General features: G+C 50.2%; 1 protein-coding gene across 1 annotated transcript in view; it reads left to right on the top strand.

Moving 5' to 3' along the window:
- The window catches only part of Col15a1 (collagen type XV alpha 1 chain), a 101,078-nt gene that overhangs the window by 17,699 nt on the left and 61,158 nt on the right, over positions 1–22,221 (top strand). Inside the window, exons 3-5 of the mRNA XM_075967256.1 lie at positions 16,683–17,230; positions 18,807–18,881; positions 20,964–21,044. Coding sequence (XP_075823371.1) covers positions 16,683–17,230; positions 18,807–18,881; positions 20,964–21,044 — 704 coding nt within the window. The remainder of the gene's footprint in view (positions 1–16,682; positions 17,231–18,806; positions 18,882–20,963; positions 21,045–22,221) is intronic.

The raw sequence follows: 22,221 nt of genomic DNA, 5'->3' as shown, positions 1-22,221 counted from the left end.
AGGAGCTCAGGGTACCTGTGCTGTAGAGGCAGGATCACGTCTGTTCTGTCCTCTCTGAATGCACAGACTGGCAGTGACCAGCACTTTCTGGTCGTGGTCCACCTGACATTTACCTTGCAGTGCTGTCATGAAAGCTAGGTACAGCATCATCTCCGTGCCCAGATAGAGACTTAAAAGCTCAGAGATGTTAAAGAAAGAACCCAAGATCCCCTGGCTAGGAAGCCATAACACAGGGTCTTGCTGGCAGGTTTCTCTGGTATCCACGTCCATATCTTTTTCTCTGCACCATGCTGGGGGAAGCTGGTCATCTTCTGGTCCTCTAAGGTCCCTGTCTCTTCATTCAGTTTCTGATGCCTTAGCACCTTGCTGATTCTCCCACAGCGCCCTAGAGGCCACAGACTCTTCCTCCAGGAAACGTTTGGAGACCGTCAAGCTGACCTTTCACCTGGTTAAACAAGAGTCGGTCTGTTTCAAAATATGACTTCAGGGTCACCATCTGTCCTGGCTGTCCTCTTAAACTCAAATCCCAGTTCAGAGCCAACCCCTCCCTCAGCATCTCTCTGAAGGCAGGTCTCTTGGCACGATTGGGCCAGGAAATTTTTACAAAGTTGTAGTGTGTTTGGTGACAGCTGCAGAACACACTTAAAAAAAAAAACATTTATTGTTTATTGTCCCCTCACCAACAACATCCAAATCACTGCATGAGGACCACAAGCCCAGGGATAGGTTCAATGCACTCATCTCGCCAGCAAGCATCTCCTTGCTGTCTACCAAATACCTTGCAAGGCTTTTTGCCATCTCTCCTTTCTTTGGAACCACAGGTGGGCGTGGCCAGAGTAGCTTGGGGATTTGACATTGTGGGGATTTGCCCTCATCATGACATCAGCTTGGACCTTGCTTTGCTCATCTTGGGGGATCTGGCATTTCCCGGGACCCTTCCTAGCTTTCAAGATGACCCCGGTTTGTCTTTGCTTTAGAGAGCGTAAGCATGATTTCACCCTGCCTGTTACAGCTGTGTGCTCTGTCTGCTATAGCAACTTGCCTGACCCGGCTGGCTCCACACCAGTGCATCTGTGCGGATGCCTCGGGCTGTTCCCAGGGCAGCTTGATTTGCCCCAGGCGTCCATGCCAAGTGCTGAGAGACTGCAGGCAAGTGTGTCTTCTGCTGCTGCCAAACTCCCGCCTGGGCTCTGCATTCCAAGTCACCCAGTCCCACCCTCTCCTTGGCAAGGGAAAGGAAGAGGGGCCGACTGCCAGGGCAACCGCTGTTGGAGAAGGAGGGATTCCTCCTAAAATGGTCAGGGGAGCCTTCCTCAGAAGCTCTCAGAGGTGCCCTGCTGCCCGTCCGTCGCGTCTCCTAGATCTGATGGCCAAGCGCCTCTGCTCTGAAGAAAGAAGACAGATGGGCTCCACCTCCTTTGCCTTCAGCCCACTCACCTGAAGCGGGTACATGGCCGCCCCTCCAAAGGTTAAATGTGCTCACATGTTTAGCCCCAGTGTGGCCTGTGGGTGGCCTGACATTTCTGGCCCGTGAGCTCCTGGCAGTTCTTTGCCAATCTCTTTTCTTCCCTTCCAGAATCACTCAGATCTTAGCTTTCCTCACGTGGCCTTGCTTATGCAGAGCCTTCTAGAGCCTGTCAACTGCCCCCTCTTTTAGGTCACTTCCTAGAACTTTCAGTAGGTGGCGAGTCCTGCGGGTCCCCTCCTGTCCTTGGCACATGGTCTCCAGACTCAGGCCTTCAATATCAAGGCTATGGAGATTGGTGACGAGGTTGAGAATTAGCTGCTATCAGGTCTCTCATTCCCTCCATGACTTCAAGCTCTGCCTAGGCCAAGTCCTGACAGGGTTGGATGAGGGATGCTGGTTATGGGCAGACATGGGCTGGTTTGTGATAAAGCAAATGGTGGGAGAGCTGCTCTTATTTTCTCTTCAGGGCTCCCGTCTCCCTTGTAACTGTGTTCCCAAGGGCCATGGCCTGTGGATGGCCACTCTGAAGAGGTTGCTGACTACCTAGTAGCATCTAGGCTATACTCAAAGATTCAAGAGATGCCCTAGCCCACGCTTCACTTACAGCCGTTACACTCAGGAAAGCTCCAGAATTATAGAACTTTCTCATCCTCTTCCCATCTCTTCATGCCACACCCATCCAGTGCCTGTCTCTTTAATGAGATTGGGCTTCATCCACATGAAGTTCTGCTCCTGGTTCCTGGAGGACCGAACAGTCTCGGCTCCTCTTGCCCAGTGACCTGAGCTGGTGTCTAGCACCAGGATGGGCTGTGGACACTCTCCCCGACTGAGGCACCCAGAAGGGGAAGCGGCTCTTATCCACAAGCCCCACCCAGAACATTGTTGCAGGGAGAGGGAAGGTGGAGGCGGCTGGAATTCAGTCTGAAGTCTGAGGAGCCAGTGTTTCTCAGAGGTACTCCCTGCCCAGCTGGAGAGAGTGAGTCCTGGGCAGCCATCTTGCAGAAGACTCTATTTTTCAAGCCCTTCTGCTTCAGGGTCAGCTGATGATGTGGGCTTGCAGGCCTCCCGTGAGTCAACAGCCAGGCTCAGTGTAGCTATTGATATGCTATTAATTATTAGTGTATTAAGTCTAGACAGCAGGGGTCAGATGAGGGTCGGGTTATAAACCACATGTTAACTGAGTGGTGTTGGTAGAACAATGATTGACTTTTCTAAGAGTTCTTTATGATCAATGACAATAAATACCCTGTGCTAAGGGGAGCATAGAGCTATTTCTATCCAGAATCCATTAACGTATCCATTTACGCATTATTTGTTCATTCGTTTATGCATCCACCAAATGTTTGATTTTTGTCAATTCTTGGGTGAGACCTATTTCAGAAAGATGGAGGGAGAGTTTGGAAGATGAGATGCAAAAAATACCGATTATGTCCTTCAGCGCTTGCGGGCCAGTGGGCGACACGGGCCTATGACTAGATGGTGACAGAGAAGTGGAAAACTGGGTCTTCTTGGGCACTGGGCCAGGGAAGAGCTCTTCCTAGGGCATGGCAGAAAACATAGATGAGCAGGAGGGGTTCTGTAAGAATGGTAGCTACTTGGCCTACTCCCTCTTGTAGATGGGGGGCATTCCCTGGATATCTGCCCATCTCTAACTCTGTGTGGGACAAGAGAGACTGGGAAAAGCTGGAGAAACAAGTGCCTCAGACCCCTTGGGAGGACTGGACTAGGACAGCTCTGGACTGGGCAGTCCCTTCATTGGTCAGCACCAAAAAAACCCCAACTCCTTGTGACTGGCTAGAGAACCCTTGTCCAGCAGTGCCTGGGTCTGCCCTTCCTCTACCCGTGCACATCCAGGAACATCCCTGAACAGGCTTCTTGCTAGTTAGCCTCCTTCTCCTTGGTGGGGAGCATGTGGCACGGGACACCACTGTTCCCTATCCATAAAATCTGGTTATTCACGCAGTCAACTTGGTTGGGAAGCTGCTTAGCTGCTAAGCTGCATATCTCAGGCAAGGCTCAGCTTTCCCATATAGTCCTGGGGCACTTCCTGTACGAATCCCTTGGGAGCTGCATCTGGATTCCTGCCCTTGGGTCTCCGGTCCTGCAGCAGACTCCCGCACTGTTTGCTGTCAGCTCCGTGACTCCTCAAGACTGAGTGTACAGGTAACATGTTAGCCTCAGCCACAGAGCAAGCCTCAAGTTTGAGTGTGAGCCATAGACACTTCCAGGGTTGGCAAATGCATGCCGTTCAGGATTCCACCCCCAAATCTGGGGTGTTTGGTGTAGATCCTGAGATCCAGCAAGCTCCCAGATGCCACCAGTCCAGGAGTCACACCTAGAGAACCTCCAGTGCCCTAGGCCAGCAGATAGGCTGTGGGATCTGAACCCAGGCCATAAAGGTCCAGATTCAGCCTTACTTGTGTGGTTGAACCCTTCTGCACCTCCACCTCTGTATCGACAAAGCAGGGGTCACTGTAATAGCTCTCCACTGAGTTCTTGTGAGTGTTGCCTGGGATAGTGTTTGGAGGCACCAGGAGATGTATGAGTTACCTGGAGCTGCTATAACAATACTCCGTAAAGTGAATATGCTAAAACAACAGTGATTTATCGTTGTGTAGTTGGAGGCCAGAAGTCTGAAACTGAGGTGTCCAGAGCCCTTCTCCTCTGAGCCGTTTTCACCCAGAACTGCCTGTGGGGTGTGATGGTGACTCATTACAGATGATGTCAGATTCAGGAGTCAAGGCCCTGCTTATGCTCAAAGAGCCTTTGTTCCCCATATGGAAAAGCAAAGTCCTCAGACTAAGAGGAGTTGATGGCAAACTCTTCCCTGATGCTCTTGACTATATCTGGTCTACAGTGCCACTTGTTACACGCAGTCTTTGGGGTGACATCATACCCAGGTTCCAAATCAGGTATGGGAAGGCAGGTGATGGGAGGGACCAAAGTCTGTCACTGCAGAGCCCGCTGCACACTTCCTGAGGCTCAGATATGGATTTTGTGGGTAGGCTGGTTTCTGCTGTGTGTGTGTGTGCATGCGTACGTGTGTGTGTGTGTGTGTGTGTGTGTGTGTGTGTGTGTGTGTTTGCACATATACATGTTAGGTAAGGTGAGCAAGTCCAGCCCCAGAGCAAGGGAGGGAGCCATGCTCTGTAATCCTGATTTTGGCAGTTTGTTTCTTTCTGGCTCTATTCAGCCAATCACGTTCTTCCTTTTGTGGCGCATGGATGGGGTGCTTGTAAGGCCAATCCGGGACATGGTATGTTGAATTGAGGGGGGGTGGATATGAACAAAAATCAACTTATCCAGGCCTCTGGCCATAAACCAAGTGATCCACGCATGCCAGGCTGTGTTCAGCACAATCCTCACTTTCTCAACCAGGTCTCACTTTCTCAACCAGGGTCTCTCATTGTCACACCAGACAGACCGGAAGACCCCAGCCCAGAGAGGTGAAGTGGCCAGTCCATAGCCACACAACTGGTTAGTGGCTGACCCAGGACTCACTCCGGATATGTCTGATGTTGAAATTGGCCCTTGCCTGTGACTGCTTCCTGGGACAGGGCATCAAAGCCACCTAAGCCAGATTCTAGAAAATTCTACTTCCTTGAGACCAGTCAGGAGGGATGTAGCTGGAGCCATCAGCCCGTATCATCCTGCCATCTATATCACGACTCTAGTCATGCTTGACCCTTCTAGACCCAGAACAATAATAGAGCATCTTCCAAACGCAGGTTTCAAAACTGTGAGATGGGGCTAACAGTACTTTATGCCCCATAGAGAGTCACTCATGAAGAGGAACGGGCCTGGCGAACTGCTGAAGAGTTCCGGACATGAAGAAAAAAAAAGCATGGATGTTGTTGTTTCTTGTCGTTAAGTTCATCCACAGGTCACCTTTGTTAAGCCTTTGCTGGGGCCTGAGAGAGAAGCCAGAGTGCTCCATCCCCAGGAAGTCCATGTGGAGGCCTAAGACACAGCAAGTGCATAGGGAGGGGTGCCTAAGTGGAGGGATAGTGAGGTGAGAACAGAAGAAGCTGCCGTGGGCAAACCCATGGAAACCATGGAGACAGAGGGATGCAGTGGGCAGAGAGCCCTCTTCCAGTCCCATTGCTGATCCAGTCTGAGCAAGCTGTCCCCTCACTTTCTAGGAGTCTTTCTTTGAGAGGTGAGAGAATGCTCCCCATCTTACTACCCCATTATGGGGGCGTCTGGTGGTGAGGAGGTGATGGGGAAACTGGAGAGGGTACCGGGCATGTAACTTCTGATGCTTTCCCGTGGAAGACCAGAGAAACAAATTGCAATCCTAGACCCCAGATACTAGACTCTTATTAACCATCCTTTCTTTGGGTTAGAACAGAAGAGGGAGGGAGGGAGGGAGGGAGGGAGGGAGGGAGGGAGGGAGGGAGGGCGGGCAAGAAGCCTAGAGCCCAGGAGAGAGGGAAAGAGAAAGGAAGGTGGGGGAGAGAGAGAAAAGGAAGGAGAGAAAAGGGGGAGACCACGCACACTTGCTCGAGGGAGTGCTCACACAGTAACTTCATTGAGAAGGAAAATTCTTTCACTGTATATGAAAACCGGAAAAAGGAAGAGGCGTTCTCAGTTTACATGGAGAAAAATGCCCTTCTGTGATTTAGAAAAATGGGGTCTTTGATCGTTGCCCGGCCAGGTCTCCTTTCTAAGCGGGTCCAGGACTTTCCCCTGGCAGGGAAACATTCTTCTTCTAAGAACTGCTTTGGGAGGTAGGTTTGTCTAAGAACCTCTTACACCTCGCTAGATGGAGATTGATGCTCTGTGGCCTGGTGTTCTGCGTTCATGTCCCTCCCAGAGGGAGTCAGGTAGCATCGGGGCCTCTGGAGACTGGAGGGTCCTTGTAGTTTCTTCATAGGGCGGGCCTGAGTTTCCTCACAGGCAGGGTGCAGTGACATTACCGAGGGCATGATTACGTCCCTATGCTATCCAGGCCACGCTGTCCAGAGACCAGGAAGTCTGCAAGGAAGAACTGTTCTCCTAGTCCCCGCAGGAGTCATTTCTTCCAGGCCTGAAGGGACGGCTGCCTAGGGTGGTTAGAGAAACTGGAAGGCAGACGAGGATGCGGAATTGGAGGCGCTCCGACCTGGCAAGGGCCTTGGGAAAACATTTAGTCCAGACTCTAGCTTGCAGACACTGAGCCAGAGACTTGGAAGCGACAAAGAGACTCCTGCACCCATGTGTTGAGTTGGTGACGGAGGTGGCCTTGCAGGCTTGTGCCATTTCTATTATCCTCATGACATCTGAGAGACCACCATATGGAAGTGGACTTTTTGTGGTCCCAGGGGGCGGAGCTCTGCCAGCTGGAGGGGATGGGGCAGTCACAGGGAGGACGGACTGAGTTCAGCCTGAGAGAGACCCTTGAGGACTTAGAACGTCCAGTACCTAGAGCTGTTTACTGTGAGTGAGCTCCCCAACTGTGGAGGTGAGCAAGCCAGAGCCAGGTGGCCATTGATGGGTGTGCACTGGGGGAGCCTCTGTCCCCAGAGAGGACAGAGTCCTCAGTTCACTGAACTCCTCATGTTTCATCCTTCCAGAGTGAGAGCAAGGGAAACCACAGGTCAGTGTGGGTGGGGTGGGGTGCCTTAGCCACACCCCACGCTTTGGTACCACCTCTCTGTATGGGTGTTCAGCTGGACAGAAAAACGTCTTAAGATGGGGCCTATTTTCATAGGCCTGTAGTCTCAGCTATGGAGAGACCGAGGTAGGGGTTTTACAAGTTCAAGGCCAACCTGGGCATTTTAGTGAAACCCTGTCTCAGAAAGTGAAGCAGTCTTAGGGTATAGCTCAGCAGTACAGCCTTTGCCTACTGTGCAGGAAGCCCTAGATTCAATACTCAGAACTGAAAACAAAAATCTATCAGTCCCTAGAAGGGTGGGCATTACTGTTCCCAGCAGGATACCTGGAAAGGGGGCATGGTCACGGAGTACTTCATTACGTCATGCCTACTCTCCTGGGTCGCTTTCAAATCTCTGGCCACGACTCTGTGGTTGGGATCTGGGTTCCCCTGGGCTCCCCAAGCCAAACTCAGGCCCCATCCCTTGGACCCCAGGCTTTGTGGTCGGAGAAGACGCAGGTCCCTGTGAGGCCGCTAGGAGCCGCTGCCGCGCCCCTTAGTGAAGCGTTCCCGGTTGTGGTGCAATGCTCTTGGGACTTCTTGGCGGGCCTTGTCCCGGTGCCAGAAGAAAAGCAACTTAGTCTCTTGGGGCCTTAAATGCTGACAAGCACGAGCCCTGGGCTCAGGTCCCAGATGGTCATCTGTGGGACAGTGCTTCGCAGAGCCAGATACGGTTCTTTAGGGACGCCAAGCTCCAAAGCCCATATCAGCCCTGGGTCCTGCTTGAGGACCCCATAGATGGAAAGGCTGGTCTCCTCAGTGCACAGAAAGGGAAACTGAGGTTGGAGGGTAAAGGGAGGTGCAGGTATCCAGGAGCTTGTGGAAAACGAAGAGAAGCGAGAATTCTTGTTTCTCACCTCCTCCAAAGGCTGAGCCAGTCCAGTTTGTTTCCTCACAGCCAGGATTTTTTTTCTGGTTTCCATGGAAACTGGCATTGTACCCTTGGGAAGAAAGTGGCACCCTGTGGTGACTGCTCAGATTTTCCTCCCAGGCTCTTCTCTAAAGCCCTCTAGAACGGCTCCTCCCTGTACCCCCGGGAAGGACCACCCTGAAATCCCCAAGGAATCTAAATCCAAGTTTCCAGGGACGAGAGGCTCTGGCTGTTTCTGTCTGTCCACTTTTCCCTGGGCCACGTTGCGGACTGCCAGCTCTGCCAAACCTTCTGAGTGTGTAAGGGGAGGGACGCCTGGGGCTCCGTTTATAGGACGAGAATGGAGCTCCTTGTGTTGGGGTCCAGCTGACTGAACCGGGAAATACCGGTGAGAAGATGCAAAACATTAGGGTGCTGGAGAGATGGCTCCGTTGGTTTTTTGCTCGTTTGGTTGTTTTTTGTTTTTCGAGATACGATTTCTCTGTGAAATAGCTCCGGCTGTCCTGGAACTAGCTCTTGTAGACCAATATGGCCTTGAACTCACAAAGATCCGCCTGTATCTGCCTCCTGAGTATTGAATTAAAGGTGTGCGTCACCACCACCTGGCGGCTCCGTGGTTAAGAGTATTCACTGCTCTGGCAGAGGACCTGGGTTCCACTCCCAGCCTCCATATGGTGGCTCATAACCATTAGTCATGCCAGCTTCAGGGGTTCGGGCGCCCTCTTCTGATCTCTGCAGGCACTGCAGTCACATAGTACACAGAACGTAGCAAAACTTATCCATTCACATAAAGAACACTTTAAAAATATTATTAATTAAACCAACATCATGGGAAAAGAAGAAGGAGGGAGAGGAGGAGGAAAGAGGAGAGGGAAGAATGAGAAGCTGAAGTTTGGGGTGTGTCCCACACTCTACTGTAGGTAGACCCAGAGCCTCACCTATGCTAGGCTCTACCTACACCCTAACCCCGTAAGTGTCTGGAATGAAATTTTGACTCCAGTGTTGAAGGTACCAGAGAACCATTGGAAGCTTTGGAGCTTGCCAGAAATGTGAATGGCAGCGGCTGTCACCTAGACAATGAACTTCTTGAGGCTAGATGGGTCCAGTTCTTCATATCTTCAGCACCGCGTGGGGGGGGGGCTTTATTGGAACACCCTGCCCCCACCTTGGGAAATGGAACTGCTCCTATGCATTGAAGAAGTAAAGAAGCCAGGCAGAAGTTAGATTTAACCCCATGAGGTGTCTGAGGGCCGCAGCGATACACAGATAGCCCATCTTGTTCAACCCAGTACAGATAGAGAAACTGAGATCTGAGAAGGTGAGCAATTTGCCCAACAGCACAGCTGGGACATGACCCTGAATCCCCACCTCTCCCGCCTGGGGTCGCTTGCTTGCTCTGAGGCTATGTGGCCTTCAAAGAGGCTCCCTGAGAGATAGGAAGGAGCTTGCTTACCTAGATGACAGATGGATGTGCAGGTAGGTGGTTGTAGGATGTGGGACTGGAGTCTGGCCCCACTGACCCTAATCAGGATTTTCAGACTTGGAGCCTGGATTTCGGCTCAGCCAGCAAGCCCGTCTGGAGCTGAGGACCAGGATCTGTGCTGGGTAAAGGGGAAAAATGGGAGCCAGCTCCAATACTCAAAAGTCTTTCAAGACGGAGAAGAGGTCCATGAAGTGGAAAGATACACGATGCCTAGAACAGGAGCCAAGTGCAGATGGGAGAGGGCCTAGGCTTGCCAGTGTGGGAGTCCAGGAAGGCTTCATGGAGGAGGTGAGGGGGTGGTATAATGAGAAGCTTGGAGACCTGTGGAGTATTACTTCATATAGAAGGAACGGACCCAAAAGGATGAGACCTACCCAGTGTGGTGGCATGCACCTACGATCTCAGCGTTTAGCAAGTGGAAGCAGGGAGGGTCATGAGTTCCAGACGGGCTTGGGTGGCATTAATGAGACCACGGCTCAAAGTTTGGAAGGAGGATGGGCTAGGGAGCTAGCTCAGTCAGGAGAGTACTTGCCACACAATTGTGAGGAGCTGAGTTCAAACCCTGGAACTACAACACACAGAAGAAAACATGAACTGCTTGTAATCCCAGGAGAGGCAGGTGGACCTAACCAAGTCAGCAACCCCAGGCCAGTGGGAGACCCAGTCTCAAAACACAAGATTATACTTTCTGAGGAATGACAGTTTGGTCTCCGACTTCCACACACACATGCACACACACACACACACACACACACACACACACAGAGAGAGAGAGAGAGAGAAAGAGAGAGAGAGACAGACAGACAGACAGACAGACGGATGGGGCCCTTTCCTGAAAGTTTGATCGCCAACGTAACGACTGTATGGAGAAATAACAAGATAACTATAAACATGAGAGAAGTGTGTGCTGGGTGTTCTAGGTACAGTTTTGCTCAAGACTTGAAGCTGCCCTACGATAGACGTCAAAATCTATGCAGAAGTGTGAGTCACACTTCAAAGACCCCAAGGCCAGGAGTTCTCTTAACAGCCCCCACCAGCAGTATTCCAGCTTCCCAGGCTTTGTCCCTCCAAGATGGAGAGATGTCTTCCCACCAGCTGTGACCTCCCTCTCTCTCTTGCCCCCAGTCAGAGCCATCCCAGGACAAGACATGGACCGAATTGCTGAGCCTGTTTCTCTTGGCTCCCAGGCTCCTCCTCCCCACCCCTTGCGGCTGCCTGAGCAGGTGGCCTTTCCACTGGAAGCCAGGGCTAAATGAGCCAGCAGGCACGGGCCCAGCGCTGAGCAGGGGTCACTCCAGGCTAGGGGTCGTTCCCCTCCATACCACGCCATGGGACCATGCATGTGGAGGAAGGCGGGGCCTGCGGAGGGCAAGGCTGAAGAACTAGGACTTGCAGAAGTCTCGTGTTCTATCTGTGGCTGAGTCAGTGGAAATGGGGCCTGAGGGCCAGTGCCTGCGCACTTGTCCCCCCTTGCAGTTCTGAGACCTTAGAGTCAGGGTGGGAGCGGGGGGTGGCTGGAGAGAGTCCTCAGACTGGCTTTTGTTAACTTTGCATTTTGTAGGTTGTACAGTTTGCTGATAACTTGGGCTTCATGTCACCATCCCATGGGATCCCCATAAGGGACTTGGGCAGGAAGGCTCCATGTCACCCTGGTCATTTACCCAAAGGCTGCACATTTGGTAGAGAGTAGGGACCCAGCCCTGATCAAAGTTGAAGGTGTCCTCTATTGCAGCCTGCTTCCTTTCCCCTTCTCCAGCTGGCCCATCATGGGCCAGAACCTGGAAAGACTGGGTCGCCAGGGATTTGGGTCACCTCAGATTCTGCTGCTGGGCCCCATTGCCATGCTTCTTCCCCCTTGCTTCCTGCTCTCTGGCCCAGAAAACACGGAGGTTAGAGAGGGCTGTGAAAAAATTTGAAACAGATGCCCGGAAAACGAAATTCACAAAATGGCTGTGTGCAAGTCTATATGTGCCTGACCTGGAGCAAGCCTAGACAGATTTAAATGACACTTTGTGCCCCCCAGTTCCTCACCTGACCCTGTAAGTCCACTCAGAAATAGACCACTGAATGTGGGCCAGCCCATTTACCTTTACAGAGCCATGAGCTCTGCAGACACAGAAGCATCCCACCAGAAAGGGCTCCGCCTCCTCCTAGTAAGAGAGTGAGGGTGGGGGTGAGAGGATGAGACAAAGAAGGATATCAGACCATTTGGGCTTGGTCTTCATTTTATCTGGAACCGTGGTGGGAAGGGGGAACCCTGACTGGGGTGTTAGGTCCCTTTCTTGTCCTTCTCCTTCCTTCCTTTCATACAAAGATGGCTACACCCCAATGAGAAAAGGCGTACATCTTTAAATTTCTCTCTTCTCTATCTTATCTTCCTTTCCCTTCTCATCTCTATTTTCCCTCCCCTCCCCTCCCCCTTCCCTCCACTCCACTCCTCTCCTCTCCTCTTCTGATCTCTTCTCTTTTTTTTCTTTTCTTATCCTCTCTTCTCCTTCCTTCCTTTCGTTTTTTAAAGACAGGGTGTCTCTGTGTAGCCATGGCTATCCTGGAACTCATTATGTTGGCCTCAAACTCTGCCTCTGCCTCCTGAGTAATAGGATTAAAGGTGTGTGCCACTACACCTGGCAACAGATTCAAGGAATTAACAATATGTAAACAATCTTTATTTTCACACCAAGCAAGTGGTGTAATGTTGCAAAGGTACCCAGTGAAGAGGAATAGCTCCTATCTGCTGCCTCTTCTCCCTTCCCTGTACATAATCTCTAGCCCCACTTTCTTGGATGTTCTTCCTAAGATATCCTAATATATTCTAATATATGCATAGTCATGCCTTGATTAACAACAGATGCACTTTGAGACGTATACCCTTAGTCCTGCCATTGTGGGGACTTCACAAGTTTCCTTCAGCTAAGAGCTTTGGTGCCTCTAGGCACCACAAGCTCTTGGTCTATCTTACCCATCTGATTTATTGTTGGTCCAAACCAGCATATATAGAACATGCCTATGGACTTCAATATCCTTTACATACTTATGTATTTGCTATAAGCTAGCAACTGACAGTAATTATTCTGTGCCTTATTATTTCTGTCTTTTACTGTGTCCTGGTTACTGCTCAGATCAGTAGTATCTGGGACACACATCATTCGGAAGGCTACATTGAATTCTCTTGCATGAATATATTGTATTATTTATACCAGGTCAAAGAGTACATATGCATTTGTACTTTTGAAAAATGTCACATTCTGTCCCAATGGATGTGACACACTTTAGGATCTCGCTAGCGGTGCAGGAGAGGGCCTCATGCTGCCTCAGCCTCTTGCCAGCATTTTCGATTAGCCAACATGCTGCATGGTGCCAATCTGATAAGGAAGGAAAATGGTTTCGCCTTGCATCCCCTGCACTTCTTTCATTATGAGGGCAAATATTTTCCATATACTTACGTATGAGCTGTTTTGTTTCTTTTGCTGTAGCTCGAATCCCTGTTCTTTGCTGATCTTTCTATTGACTGTAGCGTTATCCATTTGCTTTTCACGTTAGAGAAGCGAGTTTGTTGTCCGTGATGCCATGATTCTGCTTTCTCTGTCAACTTTGGTTTTTAGCTGGCGTTGTGGGGATTAATATTATCATGATTTAAAAAATGTTTTGGTCCTCAGGGCTTCATTTCAAATTTATGTCTTTAAGTTATGAAATCATTATTACAAGTTTTTTGCTATGCAGAATTTTATTTCTGTCTAGTTAAATTTAGCCAGATTTATTGTTCTTTTAGCCTATGATAGCCTCGTGGAGTTTGAGCCTCAGAACCCGAGTTACTCCCAGTGGATGTCTGCCTGTTTTTAAGCAAACTACAAGCTGGAGAGGATAGCATTCAATTGAGAAATAAACCTGGGGTCGTGATCATCAGGAACTACAAGCTGGAGAGGATAGCATTCAATTGAGAAATAAACCTGGGGTCGTGATCATCAGGAACTACAAGCTGGAGAGGATAGCATTCAATTGAGAAGTAAACCTGGGGTCGTGATCATCAGGAACTACAAGCTGGAGAGGATAGCATTCAATTGAGAAATAAACCTGGGGTCGTGATCATCAGGAACTACAAGCTGGAGAGGATAGCATTCAATTGAGAAATAAACCTGGGGTCGTGATCATCAGGAACTACAAGCTGGAGAGGATAGCATTCAATTGAGAAATAAACCTGGGGTCGTGATCATCAGGAACTTCTCCTCCACTGACCTTGCCTTCGTGTTCTGTGAAGCGAGAAGGTTGGAGTTTTCATCCTTCCTTCCACCCACCTGTCTGTCCTCACGTTGAGCTATTAGTTCGTCCATCTACTCCCTCATCCTCACTGGGCTGGGCCCTGGGAACACTGAATGGTGAAATCCCTGTCCTCATCATCCCCTGTGGGTAGAAACAAGAAGCCAATAGTGGCATGAGGAAGGTGACATGGGGAGGGGGCTATGAGCGAGGCCCCCAGTGTACGTGCAGGGGGCTTCTAGTGAACCCCCACCAAGAAGAGCTTATGAGCACTGGAGGGGAATGGCTGCAGGGGAGGAGACCTGGGCGGAGGAGGAGCAGGAGCACAATAAGTTATTCTGAACGACAGCTGAGACAGGTGGGCTGAGTGACTGAGGAAAGGCAGTGGGGTGGAGGACCTGTGGCAGCAGAGGAGAACGCCAGGAGCCGTCGTAGGTTATTTTGAAGGACAGGGGAGAATGGCTGGGCCCAGCATAGAAAATATCTCTCAGGTCAGTGGGTGGCAGCCTGACCCACAGGACCACAGATGTCCAGAGTAGATTTCCGAGCAAGAATCTGTGTGATCAGATGCTATCTTTTGTGGAAGAGGGTGACTGTTTCTATAAACGTTGTGGAATGTTTCCAATGAAGTATGTTCTGAAGGACACTTGCAGTCACCGAGGCATGTGTTATTAATCTTGGCACTGAGGTGGCAGAGGTGGGCAGATTTCTGTGATGTTGTGGCCAGCCTGGTCTACATAGTGAGTACCAGGCCAATCAAGGCTACTTAGTGAGACCCTTTCTAAAAGTAATAGCAGCAACAATAATACAGCAAATGCTTCCTCGGAACTAATGTAAAAATCAAACATACAGAAAAGCCCTATAGACATCTCTAAAAGTGAGTCTCTGCTTTCCCCAACATGGCCATGCTGGGCCACCCATGGGTGTGGTCAGTGGCACAGAATCGGCCAAGGGGACTTCAGTAGCAGTTAGTGGAATAGTGAGTGAGCAGCCTTTGTGGCCCACAAGTGCCTGTCGCCTCCACTGTGGGATGACCTGTACCCATAAGCACAGGAGATGGGGATAAGGGAATCAGCAGCAATATTGTCTGGAAGTCTACAGAAACCTTCCTCTCCATCACCAGAAAAGCCAGCCTGCCCATTGCGGCTCATTCATGCCATGAGTACCGTAGTAAGAGCAGGGCCACAGCTTCAACAAGGATTAATTCAAAATTTACAGCTTCAGAAAGGGGAGAGGAAGGATAGGAGGGAGGGAGAAAGGGAGGGATGGAGGGAGGGAAGGAGGGAGGGAGGGAGGGAGGGAGGGAGGAAGAGACACGGACATAGGCAGCAAGCAAGATGGTGGTCTGCTTGACTTCTTTGGTGCTGCAATAAACACTGAGGCCAAAAGCAACTTGACGAGGAAGGGGTTTATTTCATCTTAACCCTTCCAAGATGCTACCCATCACTGATGGAAGCTGGGGCAGGAATGCAAGGCAGGAGCTTGAAACAGAAACTACAGAGGACTCTGTTTACTGAATGCTCCTAAATCAAATCAGCTAGCTTTCTTACATAGTCCGGGACCTCCTGCCTTGGGGTGACACCACCCATAGTGAGTTGCCCACTCCCTATAGCAATAGCAGTCAAGAACATGCTCCCACAGACCACACTGATAGAGAATCCTTCAATTGAGACTGCAAGTTATCTGAGGGATTCAGGTAATTCTAGCCTGTGTCAAGTTGACAGTTGAAGCTAACAGGAAGTGATGGTCTTATTCATTCGGGTTGTCCTCTGACTTCCTCGTGCAATAGAAGAAAAATCTTAGCCATGGTCTAGGGGCTCTGACCTTTGCCTGTAGCCCAGGTGGCCACTAGGAAATCTGTCCTGCCCTCTGGCCTTCAAGAAGGCCAGGACTCCATTCTGAGGCTCATCATTCTAGGCCCTTTGCCCTGGCCAAATCCTCAGGATCTAGCTTTGTTTCTGAAGCCTTGTCCACAGATTCAGTGACACTGGATGCAGCTGCTCTGCCTGAGACCCATATGCCTCTCTCACTCACTGCTGCCACTTCCGCATCAGCTCAGGAATGTGGGCAGACCCCCTGGACCAGCCTGTAGCTTTCATCCAAAGACAATGGTCAGACCCAGGTTCTTTTCCAGGCCACTACAGGAAACGTCTGTCCACCCTCCCAAAAGTGCTGGTGAAGAGCACAAGCTTGGGTCAGGGACTCCAGGACTGAATTCTGTGCTTGAATCTTGCTTGCACATTGGTTAGATTCTGGCGGTCTTGGTTTTCTCAGAAGTAACCATGGAAATCACGGTACCTAACCTCGTGGGGTTTCTGGTGACAATGAAATGAGTTCAATTGCATAAAGTGCTCAGAGCAGTTCCCTGTACAGAAAAAGAGCTGGGATATGGTTGATGGAGAGGATGCTGGGACTGCTGGGGCTGCCGCTGCTGCCACCGCCACCGAACGGTTACCACTGTTGTGCTGAACTCCCGGGGAACACTTGCCTTTGTGCCTGCTTCCCCGCTGCACTCTGAGGATGTAAACAGGAGACCCCATTTCAAACAAAGCGGTACACTCCGATTCCACTTCGTTAAAGAGATCTCCAAGTTAATGGGGGGACGGGGAGCACTATATATTCTAGACGTGATTTGTAAATGTTTTTCCAGACCATAGAGCATGACCCATTAGTGGGTAATCAGATCAATTAGTAAGTCTTTCCAGCATGGTTTTAATTTTATAAAGAGAAAAACAATAATTAAAGGGGAGGAGAAAAGGGTCAAGGGCCTAAGTGTTCGCAGTCCTGCTGGTGCTCTCGGGAACGGCGTCTCCGGGTTCTGTTCATGTGTGTTTGTGCACACTTTACATCGAATTCCATGAATGGAGGCTGCCGTTCAGGAAGTCTAGTTTCTGCAGATGCCCATGGGGTTGTGTTTGTGGTTCCTTCCTTTCCAGTGTAGTGGAATCATGGCATCTCCTCCTCCCTGCAGGGTCAGCCTCCCAGGACCATCTGGACCTCACGGAGCTCATCGGTGTTCCATTACCCTTGTCTGTGTCCTTTGTCACGGGTTATGGTGGTTTCCCGGCTTACAGCTTTGGGCCTGGTGCCAATGTCGGCCGCCCAGCCATGACCCTTATGCCACCTACCTTCTTCAAGGATTTTGCCATCGGTGTGGCAGTGAAGCCCAGCGGCGCCCAAGGAGGCGTGCTCTTTGCTATTACTGATGCTTCCCAGACGGTCATCTACCTGGGCCTGCGGCTGTCCAGCGTGGAGGACGGCCACCAGCGGATTATCCTGTACTACACGGAACCGGGCTCCCATGTGTCCCGCGAAGCCGCTGCCTTCTCAGTGCCCGTGATGACCAACAGGTGGAATCGCTTTGCTGTGACCGTCCAGGGTGAGGAGGTCGCCCTTCTCATGGACTGTGAGGAGCACAGCCACGTCCTTTTCCAGCGATCTTCCCGGCCTCTGACCTTCGAGCCCCGTGATGGGATCTTTGTGGGCAGTGCAGGAGCCATGGGGCTGGAGACATTTACAGTGAGTTTCCCTTCACTCCCCAAGGCTAGAGAAGCTGGGGCGTGAACTCTCACCCCCCAAGAAGTAACGATGATCATTGTTATTGTATTCTTATGCTCTCACAAGGCATGTGCACTGTGTGGGAAGTACTCTAGGCCTGGAAGTCAATGGTCCCAGTATTCTGTCAGAAACCGAGGCTGCAGGCTTTAGGCAGTACTGTATTATGTAATGTTTATTGTCTGAATATGGACATGAAGGCCCCTATCCTAAGCCTGGGTTTTTTTTAGTGCATCCTGGAATCTCGGCACTCGGGAGACTAAAGCAGGAGAATCATGAAGTCAAAGCCAACCTGGGCTACATAGTAAGGTATAAGCCTGTGTGGGAAAATGGTGAGAAGCACTTTGTTCAGTGAAAGCCATGCCCGAAAGAAGCCCAGCTTGCCGCTCTCCAATGATCTCACCTCTAGATGTGAACGGCAACTGTGCTGAAATAATTTCCGTAGAGATGGATGCCCCTGACGACTGGAATGAGGAGTAACTTCCCCTTCCTCTTTTGAACAGTGCGTCCTAAAACAAACAAAGCGGAAGACCAGCCTCCCTACCAGAACGAGCTTCTATTAAGCCATTCTAAAGAAAGTAACTAGGTTATCAGAGATTTTCATTTAATGCACTTGTGGATTGAGCCAGGATGCCTCTGGGGTGACTCAAACACACTAAGGAAGGCAAGAGTCCTGGGTCTTTCCTGAAATCCCAGAATTCAGTTTACAGTGAGTCATGAGTTCCTGGTCAGCCTGGCTACAGAGTGATTTCAAGGTCAGCCTCAAAATTGGGCATGGTGGTGCACACCTTTAATCTCAGCATTCCAAACTCTGTGAGTTTGAGTCCAGCCTGGCCTACACAGTGGCTTCAGGACAGACAGGACTACATAGACTGACTCTCTCTCTCTCTCTCTCTCTCTCTCTCTCTCTCTCTCTCTCTCTCTCTCGATATATATATATATATATATATATATATATATATATATATATATATATCTCCCACACACTCATGCTCAAAATCAAAAAACCAAAACCACCAACTACAAAGAAAAAATACCACTAGAGGGCAGAAATTGAATTTATTTGTAGCTCGGGGGATACAGAGGTTATGTATACATATTACACGGGTGTAGACACTGACTGTGCTGACTTTTGAAGACCGAGCATCAGATCTGGAGAGTCCTTAGGAGTGGAATGAGGAGGCTACTGGCAGCTCTTCATGTGGCAAGAATGTCTAGCAAGGAAATTTCGAGCTTTGGTGGGGTGGGAAGACACATTTCAGGTCTACTGTTGACCTGCAGGCACCCTGGAGACGGTCTGCAGGTTCTGAACACAGGCTAAGGTAGTCCATATCCAGTGGGAGCAGGGAGGGAGAGTCCCCTGAATGGACGGAGAGCCTGGGTGGGGTGTGCCCGGTGCTCCTGTCACCGCCATAGACAGCACGCTGCCGGCCATGCTAGCCCTTCCCAGTGCTTGCCCTCATACGAACCCTCCACCCCATCTTCTTTGGGCATTGTGATGTATACACGTAACCCATGCCTCTTGTCTCTCTCTTCCCAGGGCTCCATACAGCAGCTTACCATCTATGCGGACCCCAGGACCCCTGAGGAGCTGTGTGAAGCCCAAGAGTCCTCGGTGAGCCTCCGCCTACCTCTCCCCCTCCCCTGGTACTCTGTACCCTCATCCCCCAGTCAGCAAGGGGAAGGCTGGTTGCCCAGTCCTTCTCCTCACTCAGCGTCAGGCAGCCTAGAAGCCTCTCATCATGGCCAGCACTGCCCTGAGTCCTATTTTGGGCTTTTGGCTTTCCTTCATCCTTTAAAGCTCTTCAGCCGTCTCCTTGGAGTGGGGGCTGTGCGTCTTAGGAGATGTTCCTGTGGCAGTCAATGGCCTGGTTTCCAGCCTTCCTGCCAAGAAGGGTGTCAGGATTCTAAAATCAGAGTTTAAAATGCTAAGATATTCTGGGTGTAAAGTCCTATAAAAATGAACCTAAATTTAGGTTCATTTTATGCTTGGCAAGTGAATTGATTCCTAAGTTGGGGGTGGGGTGGGGGCCAGGGAGAAAAGATGGCTCCTTTCTTCCTTCCTTCCTTCTTTCCTTCCTCCAGAGTTTGCTGGTTATGACAGTCCTGGGTGTAGGCTGGGGTTAAGGGGACCTACTTCAGGAGCTGTCCCCTCCTCCACCACCTGACACATACCTGTAGACACAACTAAGTGGTAGAGCCTCAGACCCCACTCAGCAGGTCAGAGAGCAGGAGGGAGGAGCAGGGGGAGGAGCCGGAAGCCAGGCAGGCAGAGGCACTGTCTGGAGGGCCTTCCAGGCAGACAGGAGCATCAAGCCAAAGCCAGATGCCGGCAAAGTGGTGTTTCCTGCGACTGTTGCTCTTTAAGTGATGTCAGCCTCTGAACAAATTGGAAGCCGGTTTCATTAATTTGGTGTTAAAAAAGAAATTTGTACATCAGAGATAGCATTTGGGCCGGTTTGAATGTCTGAACTCCTGAGCCTGTGGCATTCCCGGGGAGATAGCAGAGAGGATAAGGGAGTTGTCACGTAATTGTCTCTGCTCTGCATTCATGTTGAAGTATAAACAGTCCAGGGCACAGCATCCACTGCAGAGCCACAGCACAGACTCCTGGGCTGACATAGGGCAACCCTAGAAAACCACCTTGGATGAGTGCTCCCTGAGTGGGTTTCCGTGAGCACTTTGCACAAAGTGGGAACAAAGGGAGCCTGAGCACGGTTGGAAGGTGAAGTAACACAGACTGCAGCAATAATAGTGTGGATAGAAATAGAATAAACAACCGTGCATACAGCATTTCCCACCCTGTCTCTGATGCCCATGTTATACATACATGCACACACACATATACACAGGTTCAAATACTGCATATAATGTGTTCATATGCACAACCATGTATGCATGCATACCACGCAAACATGTACACACATGATTACATGCATATACACATGCATGCATACCATACACATGCATGCACACAGATGCATACCCATGCATATACATATATGCAACTGTACACATACATGCACATGCAAATGTACACACATGCACACATAGTTCCCCTATAGGAGTCTGTTGGTCAGTCTCTGACCTTCCCAAGTACCCCAATGCTGTATAACCTGCTTTCCCGCTTTGTATGTTGTTGTGGGATATTTGTACACTGTGTGAAAATTGCTGTGGTTGGTATAATAAAAATGTTCAACAGCCAATAGCTAGACAAAAGGTATAGGCGGGACTTCTGGAGACAGAGAGAACTCTGGGAAGAAGGCAGAGTCGCCAGTCAGACACAGAGGAAGTAGCATGAGCAGTATAGAGAGATAAAGTAACAAGCAAGGAAACAGAACGTACATTAAAATAAATGGGTTAATTCAAGTTATAAGAGCTAGTGGGGGGCTGGAGAGATGGCTCAGTGGTTAAGAGCATTGCCTGCTCTTCCAAAGGTCCTGAGTTCAATTCCCAGCAACCACATGGTGGCTCACAACCATCTGTAAAGAGGTCTGGCGCCCTCTTCTGGCCTTCAGGCATACACACAGAATATTGTATACATAATAAATAAATAAATATTAAAAAAAAGAGCTAGTGGGACAAGCCTAAGTTAAGGTTGAGCTTTCATAATTAATCAGTCTCCGTGTCATTATTTGGGGGCTGATGGGACAGAGAAAGACTCTTACAGTGTGTGGCATGATGTATCTCCTCACAGGCATCTGGAGAAGCCAGTGGACTTCAGGAGATGGATGAAGTCGCTGAGATCATGGAAGCTGTCACCTACACTCAGGCCCCGGTGAGCATGGGCACCACCCCCGTGGGTGGGCTAACTGTCCCAGGCTGTTGTCAGATGTGTGAGGTTAAGTACAAGATCCTCTGCAGGATTCAAGAGGGTCCTTTGCAACCTCACACCCACACCCGAGCAAACATACCAATTGCCCAGGGCCACCTGCGTGGATGGCTATGAAAACTGGGCAGAGGCAGCCGTGTTCTGGGCCGTGGAGGGCTTGCTCAGTCCCTCTGAACTTCAGCTGTCTTCTACACTACAGAGCGATGATAACATCACTTGTACCTTAGGTCACTGGAGATTTAGATGAGGTGGCTTGAGGTGAGTCTGAAAAAGTGCCCGGCATGAGGGAAACAGCCCTGAAAGATACTCAGTGCTGCTTTGGACCCAAGCAAAAGCAGCCTTCATCTTGGTGTTTACGCTCTCCTTCATGGGGACGTGCTCTGCAGCTAAGAGGGAAGGGTTTGCAAAGTCTCAAGTCAGTCCATGGGGTTAGCAAGGAGCGTGCGCGCATACACACACACAGGCATGTGTGTTTGTGGGGGGAGGCTATATATTAATGTATATATTAGACTAGCAAGGAGCATCTGAGCTGCAAGCAAAGAAAGCCCCCAGATTGGGCTCATCACTCCGTGAAGGCACTTCTGATAGAAAGCAAAGAGACAGTAATAAGGAGACTGTAAGTTATAAGTTATAGACCTCAGGGATCAGGGATGCGGGTGTGGCAGAACAGAACCATAGTCCGCTAAAGCTAGAAGGACCTAGACAGACATGTGTAGCAAACCGCCTATATTACAGATGGGCATACAGATCCAGAGAGGAAAGCTGGGCAAGCTGGGCTGGAGCACAGATCTTCTGACATCTACCACTGGGTCTGGGTGGGAGTGTGGAAGTGTGCCCCCAAAACCTTGGCCAATCTTGGCTGAGATAAGGATGTCAAGGAGTCCATGTACTACTGCTCAGGCAGTGCTGGAATCTTGGGTGCCTATTCGGCCTAGCCACCCATGGGCACATCCTGGGCACAGGTCAATGGGCCACATGCTCAGCGCTCTGAGCACAATGCTGCTTCGTGCTGTACATACAGGCCCATAATGTAGAAGTAGAATGACTCAGATAGAGGTACTAATGACCCATGGCAGTCCCCGGGGAGGGTCTTAAAGGTGAGACTGGAACAACAGTTTAGGAG

The sequence above is a fragment of the Microtus pennsylvanicus genome, chromosome 3, assembly GCF_037038515.1.
Source record: "Microtus pennsylvanicus isolate mMicPen1 chromosome 3, mMicPen1.hap1, whole genome shotgun sequence".
NCBI lineage: Eukaryota > Metazoa > Chordata > Mammalia > Rodentia > Cricetidae > Microtus > Microtus pennsylvanicus.
The sequence above is the reverse complement of the archived record's forward strand: the minus strand, read 5'-3'. Positions and strand labels throughout refer to the sequence as shown.